The 12,551-nt window shown below is 43.0% G+C and overlaps 1 protein-coding gene across 2 annotated transcripts in view; it reads left to right on the top strand.

Moving 5' to 3' along the window:
* Window positions 1-12,551, top strand: part of RAD51B (RAD51 paralog B) — a 576,579-nt gene that overhangs the window by 402,743 nt on the left and 161,285 nt on the right. For both annotated transcript variants that reach the window (XM_047079459.1, XM_047079460.1), the window contains one exon: window positions 12,114-12,210. In XM_047079459.1, coding sequence (XP_046935415.1) covers window positions 12,114-12,210 — 97 coding nt within the window. The remainder of the gene's footprint in view (window positions 1-12,113; window positions 12,211-12,551) is intronic.

Genomic DNA, 12,551 nt, shown 5'->3' with positions numbered 1-12,551 from the left:
ATAAAACCAAGATCCCACTGTTTTGGGCATCACAGCTTTGCAAGTGTCTTCTCCTTGATTCAGAAAGACATTGAGACCCAGCTTTCTCATGGAAGTTATTCCTTTACCATCAGTCTGCCTCCCTGTGGGAGGTGCACTCTCCTTCAGGATCTAAGAGTATAAAGAGCATGGGATCTGGAGTCAGTAGACCTGAGTTTGGGTCCATTTATGTGCCATAGTAAACTTTAGGCTACTCACTTTTCCTCTCTGATGTGGAAAGAGGTGTAATACCTACCTTTCCACTAGATGATAAGGAGGTTCAGATGAGATTTTGTATTTGTATATGTGTGTGTATATAGCCCCTTCATTTTTCTGAAGCAACATAGGGAATGCTTCCCTATTACCAAGTTATTTCAAAAGCTACATCTTGCTATGGGTGAGAATCGGAGCCATGTTGTGGTCTAATGGCTCTTCTGCTTACTAGTGTGAGCAGTTCCCTCCACCTCTTGGCACCTTGCTTTTGTCTCTTGTGAAATGGTCAAGAATATCAGATGTCCAGAGAAGGAAGTTATTTGAGGTAGACAATGTGCAAGGCAGACTCTATAGGACTGGTGAGTTACCATGACGCTGTCTCCACTACTTCCAGCAGCATTTAGAATACCACAGTAGTTTTCCAGATGCTGTGCTTGAACGTGGTGTGTCTGGTTGAAAGAAGTGATTTTGGAATCACATAGATGTGGCTGCTAGCTGCAAGCTATGCAAGTTACAGAATAACTTTATCCCGAAAGTGGAAGAATAATGTCACCTACTGCCTAAGGTTGCAACAAGGATGAAAGGAGGCTATGTAAATAAGGCATTGGGCATACTGTTTGGCACCCACTGGGTACTCAGTAAGTATTAGTTTTCTTCCCTTGGGCTACATTTGGCTCTACAGATTTTAACTTGATCAAATCACATTTATTAAAAGTTCCAAATAAGGCATGGTACTACATAGGTACTTTAATCTTAGGGTGCTAAGGGACCGTCAGGTTGGGATGAAGGGCAGAGGGAGACAGTTATGTTTGTTTCTTAACTAACAATAGTGGTATCTCACCTCCTTACCCTGGTTCTGAGCCCGCTGAGTCACTGTTGCAGCCCCTTAGCCCCATGATCTCTGGCTGTGCCATGGAATACAGCAAAGCCCACAAGAAACCAGCACTAATAAATGGCAGATCATTTTGAGGGATTTTTGTTTGCGTTCCTATGCTTGGTCCCCTGGTGAGATAGGAAACCTTTAATAAGACTTTTCCTAAATGATGCTGCATGTGAAATGTGGATTTTTTTTCCCTCTCTGTTCTCCTAACAAATGACCATTTCATGAGGTTTCCTTTCATTTTTTTTTTCTTCTTCTTTCCTGCTTCTCAGTACATTCCACAAAGAGCTTATTCCTCTGCTGGTTACTGATTGATGGTTCTACTCTGTGTGCCCTTTAATTTTGCAATAAACCAACAAGGAGTTGAGACCACAAACTTAAAGAGAATTGACTTATTTATTTGACTGGATTCACTGGAGTAACAGGCAGATTTAGTCATTTCAGTGTGGTCCTGGGGAGGGCAGGAGGAGTCCGTGAGCAGGAAGGCTGTGCTGTAAATAACCAGACAGAGAAGAGCTTCCTTGTTCTCCTGTTCCAAAGCAGCTGGGCATTCGTTTTGCAGTGGCTATCCCTTTCCAGGCCTGGATGGGATCAAGAAGTCTTCCACAAGACTTGTCCACAGCTCCAGGATTCTGAATTCAGTGGGACTTCAGATATGCAGAAATGGAAAGCCACCACCCACAGGTCCCACGTTCCTTTTTTTCAAAGGGGATCATGGTGATGCCCCTTAAATGACTGCAGGCATGGCTGCAAACCTACCCGGGTCACCAGTCCTTCCAGGCCTGGCCTCTTGGCTGGATGATGTCAAGAACCAAGAATAAACCTCTGCCCCAACTACCTCCATCCCTGCTGGGTCTTCACCATAAGACCAGGGCCTCCACCACAGTGCACCAGCACTAATACCTTTTGTGAATCAATTACCAACCATGTGAAGAAGCAATTGATTCACCATCGTGTGGTGTAGCCAGTCTGCAAAGAAATGCAAACACTGCAAGTTGGAAAGCAAGAACACATTTTTTGAGTGGTCGCATGGATCCTAAGTAAACTAAAGATAGCCCTTTTAGGGTATTTAAAAACACAGATACCATTATCATTAATATTTAAGGATTGCAGCATACCCAGTGCTGTTCTCTGTGAGTTGAAGCGGAGCTGGAAAGATAACTGCCCGAATGGAATTTGTCCCAGCTGTGAGCTCCTTGCCCAGATCCCAGTGTTGTTTGTGGCTCTACCTCATTTAACCAGCTAGCTGCCTGTTCTCGTTCTGCTCTCATGTGGCAACCTTTCTTCTGAAACTCTTGTCATCACATTTTAGCAGAAGTGAAAATATTAGCAGAAGGTTCATGGCCAAGACAGAAATAGAATCCAGGAGCCTGTGTCTTTTCTTTTGCCATACCTGCTGGAGCATGGTTCCTCCCTGGACTGAAGACTCAGTGTTTCCAGCTCTACCAAACGGCATTCTAACAGCCGGCTGCTGAAAGTTTGTCTTACTCTTAAACATTTGGTACAGTTTTCCTTTAATGTGATTTTGCATTAAATAACATGGCACTTGGTCAGTCTGATACCAGCAAATGCCATGCACTGAAGAAATGGATCAACAAATGTCCATGATGCTGTGAATTTTCCTGTCAAGAGCATTTTGTGTGGAAGAACCAGCATGCACTAGAGGTCCAGACAGACCTAGTGTGAATCTGGCTCTTCTGTGTGCTAGCTACGTAGTCTCAGAAAATTGCTCAATGTCTCTGAACCTCAGTTTCCTCGTCTTCAAAATTATGATAATAATGTTTGCCTCATTGAGGTGTGAGGATGAAATGAGCTAACGTATGTAAAGCACTTGGTACAGGGTTGTATCCACAGGAAGTAGACATTAGTTTCCTCCCTTCTCCCTTCCCGCTTTTAGAATGGGGACAGGAAGGCAAAAACACGTGAAATCTCAGAACATTTACACTGTAGGTAGAGAGGTAAGAATAATATGTGACATAGAGAAAAAAATCCTTGTACTGAATTACTTGGTACCGATTCTAAAATGGGAGCATTAGGAACTGAGAGATCAGTTAGTTGCAGAGAGCATGGTTGGGAAAAACTTCATGGAAGAGGTGGGATTTGAACTGGCTCTGCAAAGATGGAAGCGTGAAGAAGAGTGAAGAAGGACATTTCAGCCTGGGGCACTTGGCATGGGGATGAGAGCTGGAGTGAGTGAACCACGAGAAACCGAGAGATAGAGTGAGGATGTCATAAACCTCAGTGTTCCCACTGGAAAAACTGGCATGGGTAGATATAATAAGTAAAAAGCTAATAGTTGTTAGGCACCTGCTAGGTATCAGGCACTGTCTTAAGTGCTTTCTGTGCTAACTCATTTATTCTCACAACAGGTACAATTGTCCTCTCATTACACCGTTGAAGAAAGTGAGGCACAGAGAGATTAAGTTATCTACCTGAAATGATACAGCTGGGTGGTGGTGGAGTTGAGACAGAGGCCCCGGGAGGTCTGGTTCAAGAGCCCACCCTCCTAACATACAACAGCAGCTTCAGTTACTGCCCAGCTTCCCTCATGAGGTAGTGAGGATCAACTGAGACCATTCTGTGAACATCCTCTGAAAAATATAAAGCATCAGGGGTGCCAGCGTGGCTCAGTAGGTTAAGCGTCACACTCTTGATTTCAGCTCAGGTCATGATCTTGCGGTTCCTGAGTTCAAACCCCACATTGGGCTGTTCACTGGCAGTGTGGAGCCTGCTTGAGATTCTCTCTCTCTCTCTCTCTCTCTGCCCCTCCTCTGCTCTCTCTCTCTCTCTAAACAATTTTTTAAAAATCTAAGAGAAATAAAGCATCACACACACATGAAATGCTGTCATTATTCTTGTTAATGACATTAGATGAGAAGTGAACATCAAGATAGGCAATGCAAAATGAGGAAGGAAAAAATTATAGGATAGCACTTCTCTGCAGTTATATTTAGCAGCTCATGTCCCTCACCATCCCCTCTAGCAACTCAGAGGCCTGACAAAACCTCACACTTCCTCTTAGGACAGCACTCTGGGGGGCCATTCCCAAGCCACCAGGGTACACACTGGAGATTCTAAAAGGCTATTTGTCATCTGGCATTGGGGCTTGTGCCTTGAGTATGATTTGCCCTTGGCCAGGACATCATTTTATGGGCCTGTAGCACATGATTGGGAGCTGGCTTGTTAGTGACTGTGATCAAAGATCTCCACTCCAAGGGCATTGCCATGGAGGGAGGCCCGTCCTCACTCATTATGTAAATATTTAGCCATTTTAATGTATTTGTTCTGGCCATTCTTCTTCTGTCTCTCTTATGTTGACTCTGTTTAATTGTAGGTTATTATTGTTTGTGTATGTTGATGTCATTTATTTAAGTATGGACACAAACGGATAGCTTCAGCTCCCAACTCCCTGCCCCCCTTATAAAAAACACGCCTTACACAATATCCCTTCTATGAGGATATCAAATAGTTTTTGTTCAAAGGCGTACCTGATGAGGCTGCTATCTTGGATATTTGTTCCTAGGCAGATGTTTTGACCTCCTTTTGAACAGGTTGTGAATGACCTTTGCTCTCATTTTATGCTACAGATTCACTTTGGAGATAGAATACATCTCCAATACCTGAATGCAATGCACCCAGTTACTGAGTTTGGAGAGCTCTTGGAATGCCATTTGCCTTAGTGGCCTAGAAATACAGAAGTCAGATTAGTGTTGGCTCATCCTCCTTTGGAGGCTTCTCAGAGGTGGGATGGAAGTCAGTGGCCCCTCTGGGCTTCAGCTCCTCCCTACTTAAGCCACTATAAGAATGGCTGGGGCTGGAGTATAGCAGAGTTGGTGTTTATCAGACTGGACTCCCCCAAGAGCTGTATTTTCAGACCCCTGGGAGCAAGTGACTCAACACAACTATTTTCTTGATCTCAAATGAGTCTCAGGAGGGGAAATCAGTCAATAGCAGCCGCCTGTGATGGACTGATCATGAAGCTGTGTCTTTCTAACCCTCCTTGCAAATAAAAAGAGGGGAATCCCCAGAGCCCAGGGTACACGTGAATAGAAAGCACCATCAAGTAACAAAAACACCTAAAAAGGTCAGCAGAAACTCAGGGGGCTGTTGGAAATTCACCTCCCCTGCCTTTCTGTGGTGCTCAGTGGGCAGTAATGGAGTGGGCGAGGACAACCAAACAAACCACGCAAAAGCGACTTGGCCACAAGAAATACATGGTGCAGTGAAGGCTGGTAGGAAGGTTTCTTCCACATCTGTGAACCTCAGAGTCATCCAGCAATTGGCCTTGTCCATTTCCAAGCCCCAGCTGGCCAGAGGCCTATTTGGTCCCATGCTAATGGCAAAATTGCATACAGTTGGCGAGTGCACCTTTAGAACTGCCACACACTGTCGCAGTTCACCAATGGTGCATGTTATTTCCTGCAACAACCCTGAGGTCACTGACAGGATGTCGCCAAGGTTGGGCTGCAGGTGGAAACAGCACACCAGGCTGCTGTTTGTGGCCTCATTACAACTGTCACCCTATTTGAGACCCGGAACCAGCATGTGTTAACCTCAGCCCCATCAGAGCCAGTGGAACAGCATGTTGACAGTGGAACCATAGCTTTTCACGCCTACACAGTAGCCACCAGCCCAATTTCCACTGCATCCCCTCACATGTGTACCCCTGGAGAAGTAGGCCAAAGAGAAAGCCACCCTACAGTGCTACAGTTTTCTTGGATGTTTATTTTGACCAAATGGCAGGCACAGTTTTACTTCAATGCATTTCCTCTGAACTCAGTGGTCTAAACGATGGCTAACATGAGACAGAAACAGTATTATTATCAATCTCTGTATGATTGAGTGTGTGTTTGTGCAAAGCTGTGGAGATTCATTTCTCTTCATCTATGTGGCCTCATACTGAGCCAATATCTTCATCAGGGACTCTCCTACCTGAGGGACTCTCCTACTAAACAGTGTTTCTTGAGCATCGCCTGTGAATTCCACAGTGAAACCTACAACAGATTTTCCTCCAGGTCCATAGTAAGAGGTTTGAATTTTTATCGAGATTTGAAAGTATTCTCACCGTAAATGCAAAATTATTTGAAGTTGTGTCCCTCATTTTTTTTTCCTCCTCTCTTCCTCAGCCACTGCCAATTGGTTCTGTGTAAAACAGATTTCTTAAGGGTAGATGATGAGAAACAATGATAAGGTGGAATTTTAAGTATAACACTCATCCTAACGCAAATTGAAATGTATAACATTTTGGGGGCACCGGATGGCTCAGTTGGTTAAGCGTCTGACTCTGGATTTTGGTTCAGGTCACGATCTTGCGGTTCATGAATTTGAGCTTGTAGGTCTCTGTGCTGATGGCACAGAGCCTACCTGGGATTCTCTTTCTCTCCCTCTCTCTCTGCTCCTCCCCTACTCATGCATGTTCTCTCTCTCTCTCTCCCCCCGCAAAATAAATAAATAAATAAAACTTAAAAAAATAAATTTAAGAAATGTATGACATTTTTCATAGCAGCCTGCTACATTTAAAGCCATTCATTATACATTTTTTTCTTGACATCTATTATGGACCCAACACTTTTTAGGTATAGAGAGGTTAGGAGCATTTTCCAGAATTGCACAGCAGACTAGCAACACAGCCAGAAATAAAAGGCAGGCTGCCTGACTCCCACAACAGTGTTTTCTTCAAGTCAAATTGAAGTTTGGTCCTTTTGCCACAAATATTTTGAAAGGAAAATCCCCCACAGCCTTTCAGATTTTCCCAGAAAACAGTTGTCATGCAGACCTTCAAGCAGGCTGGAATACTAAAACCTTATCAGTTCTTTATTCTAGAACTGACAGTTGATATTTATTTTCTGGGCTGAAGCTAAAGAAAAAAATGATTATTTTTTCATAGTGGAATGATTGCTAATTTCCCAGAGCTTGGCAAAATTAAGCCAGGGAATAGTAAAACCAGATCTGTGATGCTCAAACTCCAACGGTATTTGGTCTGACTTTTCCTCACAACAAATACGGGGTATCTCTTTTCAATGCTGGAAGCGACAGGAAGGAGTTGGGATGGGGAGCTGTCAGGGAAGAAGCATGAGTCTGTGAGTGTGGGCCTCTAGGCGTGCCCTTGTGGGCGCTTACCCTGTCCCTGCACTGCACCCAGAGCTCCCCACCACCCCTCCTGTCCTCCCCCACTTTCCTACCCCCACCCCATTTCCCTCTCACTCCCTGCTTCTAGGCAGCAGATGGGTTGGGGCAGACACTGTCATGGTTGGGAAGCAAGAGGAGAGTTTGGTGAAAACCACTCCAGGGCCTTTCTCTCAAGCCTTGGTGATGAAAGGACTCAATGAACCTTAACAATTTCTCACAGGAAAATTCCGGCCTCTGTCTTCTTAAAAGCAGGACATTCAGCGGCCCTTAAACAGAGCCAGGATTAAAACCCAGAATTTTTCTGACTTATCCAAGACCTATAGTTTAGGTAGAAAGGCTCGAGCACTGTCCTATCTGGCAATTAGGATCATTTTAGATACCAAAAATAACAGTTTAAGAAAGTGTACCTTGGGCAGATAGACCATTTTCAATGCAAACAGAAGAAAAACTTAAACCATGCCTTCAGAACCTCTGAAAAGCAGAGCTCTGTCATTTTGAGAGTGCTAGGTTTGGCGACAGGTAGGCAGTTTGTGAGCACAGCCAGCCCACAGCCTCTGTCTCTGTTGCTTGGATGATGCCCTTTCTCTGGCTGGCCAGGGTATCTGGTGCACTGCCTATTTGCCTACACAAACAGGAATATCAGGACAATCACTGCACCTAGCCCCACAGGCCCAATTAAAATGATTTTGAAACTTGTCTGAATCTCTGTGTTAGATTGTAGCAGGTTTCTGCCAGAGAGTGGGTGGGAGGAAGAAGTGGGTGTTTTTATGGGCATAGAAATGCCCCAGAGGTGCCTCATGATTCCTCCAGACCAGCCTCCCCCTTAAACTCCTGCACACAGACCTGGGTTTCATGAAGAGCTTTAGATTCCAGGCCTTCTGTGGGCCTCGGAAATGACAGCCACATGCATCTGGGGCCACTGAAAATCATGAAGAAGAGAGGCAGAATTCCGCTCGGATCACCTCAAATGCTTGACACTTTGGTAGAAGCTGAAGTTATTTACCTACTTCACTTAGGGTTATTTCATAGCATTCGAATCCAAAAGGACTCTTGTCACAAGATTGGGCTTGTTACAGTGTAGGACTGATAATCTTGTAATTTCTGGACACTAAAAATAATGAACAAAGGAACCTAAGGTCTGGAGAAGTCACCTGTCCTCGGGTCTGAGCTGAGAGTTCTCTCTCCTCTCCTCTGCATGCTGCTGCCTTAGGAGGGAGAGTGGCAGGAGGCCTGCACACCCCTCTTATCTATGCTGTTGATCTCAGGCAGGTGACTCTAGTTCACCTTGTAGAAAGTAGGGATTACAAATTTTGCCTCTCACCTGCCCCCACAGAAAGTTGAATGAGGGCATGTGCCATATACTTAGCTCTTTAAAAAAATCTGACTTGTAAATACTGAGTTATTGTTTTGTTGAAAATGAGCCTTTCTTCTGCTATTCTATCCCCAACTGACCATAAATCCATTTTTCGTCACCTTCCAAGAGTCAAATAAAAGGAGCTTCTTTTGGCCTTTGGATCTGACAGTTCTTCACCCTGATTTTTCCAGGGCTGTCTTATTTTCTCTTCTGTCCCCCATTTTCCAGTACTCACCATGGGCTAGAATATACTAAATGGCTACTCCTGGAGTCCCCAGCAGAAATACTTCTAATAGTTCACTGTCAGGTGGATCAGACTAGACACACAGTAGCCCCTAAGGTAGAATGTATTCTGGACCAGGAGCAGGGGGTGTGAGGAGGGTGTAAGGATGAAATAAAACATTAAAAATATAAATAAAAAGGAAGGTACCAGTTATTAAAAGATAACTAAAGACAGTCATGAGGACTAACATTTAACCATTTACCTTTGGTCAGGCACTAATGCTGGGGAACTTATATGCATTATCCAGTGTAATGAAACCCTGTGAGTTCAGAATTATCATACCAGAGAGGTTATGAGACTTGTCCAATGTCATACGGCTAGTAAGTGGTAGAACCCAGGGTCTGAACTCCGGTCTGACTCTCAAGTGCTAACCCTACTACTGTGCAAACTGCAGCCACACAAATATAGTACCAAGCATCAGAAGCCCCAAGCTTTCCAATGGAGCAAAGCAGCAGGAAAGCCCTTCTGAAGTGTCAGAACAAATTTTCAGAAACCAGATAGTGTTAAGACTCTGTTTATAAACTGTAGTAGTATTTTATAAGTTATTTTAAGAGTGTAGTTTTCAAGTCTCCAGATTGCCTCAGAGGACAACATGTCTATAGGCTTCTGCCCAAGTCGTGATTACTTGTAATTGATGCTATTTGAAAATGTTTCCATTCTATCATTTTACTGAACATGGGTTTAGAAAACCACAACAATTTAGTAAGATGGTGTGATTAGCAAACCCCTGAGTTTGGTTGCTATGTATCCTTTCAGTGATTTCGCTTTCTGATGCACAATTAAAAAAAAAAAAAAAAAAAGAGGATTATTAGCAAAACCCCCTAGGAGCTGATTCTCTTGCCATTGGAGAGTGAAATGTTTTCTCTTCCATCTAGTCTTCCATTGGGAGTGTAAATTGGAGTGAGTGCCTTCTGAGGGACGTCTGCAGTTTGGTTGTTGGTTCCGCAGAATAGAACTTAATAGTTGGGTATAACAAAACCATCATCTCAGGACAAGTTTCCATTATAGTGGAATGGTAATGAAATTGAGGGGAAAAATGAACTGAATATTTTGGTAAATGGCTTGTCTTTTAACTTACAAGTTTCTAGAGAAGACATATGGTGCCTTTACCTCTTTATTTTCTCCTGTGTATATGGTAACCTGCCTTGGAAGGTAAGTATTCAATATATATATTTTTTCATATTACTATTGCCATATCATTAGAGTTATTTCATTTTCACCAAGCCATCTTATAGAAGAATCCTCTAAAAAAGTAGAGCTTACCTATTTTGATCTCTCAGAAGCTTCACATTTTAAAAAACTAGGGCAGACAGATAACAGTGTTTTGCTTATTGGTAAATAAAACACATGGTATTTTCAGTATCTTATTGACCTGCCTTTAAATAACTGTTATTTTTCTTACTGGTATTTTAACATAAATTCTTAGCAGTTGAATAAAACTTAAGAAGGACTAAGGATTGGTAGAAATGATCAAGTACTGAAGTATATCCTAATGTAGAAAAATTGTAATTCAGTGTTCTCACATTAGATCCGGTCGTCAGAAGCACGTGGCATTTACTAACTTATTAACCTATATATGGTAACAATATATGGCTTCCATTTATTGAATATTTACTATGTGCCGGACATTATGTTAGGTACCTCACATTGATTATCTCACTTAATTCTGGTAAAAATTCTATAAGATAGGTGTGATTTTTACCTATGAATAAATGAAGCTCAAAAGTTTAAGTAACTTTCCCAAGGTGCACAGTGTCAGAGTCAGAATTTGAACCCAGTTTTATTAAACTCCAGAGCATATGCCTTATATTATAAAGAGAGAAATGGACTTCATTTTTATTCATACTCCTAAAAATGAACATTTGTTCTTGAAAGAGCAGGCTGTGATTTGACTGTATAAAGCCATTGTAATTGAAGGCATATAGTATGTGATTCTCACCAGTCCAGATGAAAAGAGGCAATACAGAAGAATATGAAGGCAAGGTTAGCAAATACTCAGCAGAAGGCTGCACTGTCTGATCATCGCTACAGCACAGCTAGAGACCCACAAGCCTAGCTGACACAACAAAGACCTTGGAAAGGTCGTCTTTGCTAATAGAGTACTTCGTTTCTTTGCCTGACCTTGCCATCGTGCTCTACCCCTCAGCCCTCAATTAAACTGCCATTGGTATAGGATTTATAATGTGGCCCTGGTTCGTTCAAGAGACAGTGACAGAGGTGTGGCTGAGAAGCTGGACAATAAAGAATAGAGACAGTTTCCATTTCTGTTCAAATTAGGGTGGCAGCAAAATCATAGCTGACCCTCGGGACAGACCAAGACAGTCCAACGAGATGCTTATTCCAGATACTAAATGCCTAGTACCCTTTTCAGAAGGGAGGTTTCCTCTGAGTGACCAAGATGCTCACAGTGTTTACGCATCATGGGAACAAAATCTTGAGAAATGATTGTGGCGTGAGTCATGTTGTAATGTTCCAGGAGAGAATCTGTAGTGTATTCTTCCTTCAGGGTTCTAAACAATATAGTAAACTTTATAAGTGAAGATTTTTCAGGAAAAGAATGGTTTCTTGGCTGAATCAAGTGCCACTGTGTGGCAGTGGATCATATGGATTTGAAATGTCATGAGCCTTATTTTGCATAGGTAGGATTATATTAATTTGTGTTTTAAATACATAGCGAGATTGGAAGTTTTTTGTTGGCGTTCAACGAATTTAAAAGAACAGTGTTGTTCCTTTACAGATGAATCTTACTACAGTTTCACAAATATGGAACTAAAACTCTGACCTTGAGTTAATAAGGAAGACGCTGTAGGCATTCAAATTTTAAATTACCGCTTTTATTTAGCACTAGCAATGTCTTGGGTTGTGGATATAATCCTAAAAATTGAAGTTTGACAAAATGTGTTCCTATGCATCTTAATTCTCTCTGGGTAGACTTCTGTTACTTAGCTAATATGACAGCACCTCTCAGTCCCAATTTACTCAGCATTGAGAAAGAATTGATTGGTGGTTTAAGCTCTAAAAGAAGCGTGTTTCCCGTTTTCTGTGTTTTCAGTGACCTATAGGTTTTGCTAGATATTCTGGCCTAAAGATAAAACTGATGAAAGTCGGAGCTGGGGTTTTCCTACCTGTGTGCTTATCAGTCCTCCCCTGAACCACAGTCTGTCTTTTGAGAGCTCTAATAATTAATTTGCTCTCTTTCTTCTCTCTTCCCCCACCTTCTCCCTGTCTGTTCACAGGTTATCTTGACGAATCAAATTACAACGCATCTAAGTGGAGCCCTAGCTTCCCAGGCAGACCTGGTGTCTCCAGCTGATGATTTGTCCCTGTCTGAAGGTAAGGGATCTGTCCTAGAGGGGCTGAAATCTGACACTGACGTACAGTCCCACGGCCTCTCCTCTCTGCCCCATGTTGCGCGGGGAGATTGGGCTAACAGGCCCTGACCAGTGAACCCAGCCAGAGCCTGGAGGTTTAGCTTAGCCAACTTTCCTGGCATCCAATCCCTTCTATTTGGAGAGTCTCTTGCCCTGTCTCCAGAGGCGAGCTCCCCTTTTCATCTGAGTGAAGCACCCTCATAGACATCCATCACCTCTACCTTGAGCCTTGTCACAGCTCCGTAGGTTGCTTTGGGTCCTTAGCACGAGGGCTGGCAAACTGCTGAGTGGCTTGGTTCTTGA

The sequence above is a fragment of the Lynx rufus genome, unplaced genomic scaffold (genome assembly GCF_022079265.1).
Source record: "Lynx rufus isolate CCGP_SWC_20201006 ecotype Redwood Valley unplaced genomic scaffold, mLynRuf1.p SCAF_17, whole genome shotgun sequence".
Classification (NCBI taxonomy): Eukaryota; Metazoa; Chordata; class Mammalia; order Carnivora; family Felidae; genus Lynx; species Lynx rufus.
This window is presented reverse-complemented; position numbering and strand designations above follow the sequence as displayed.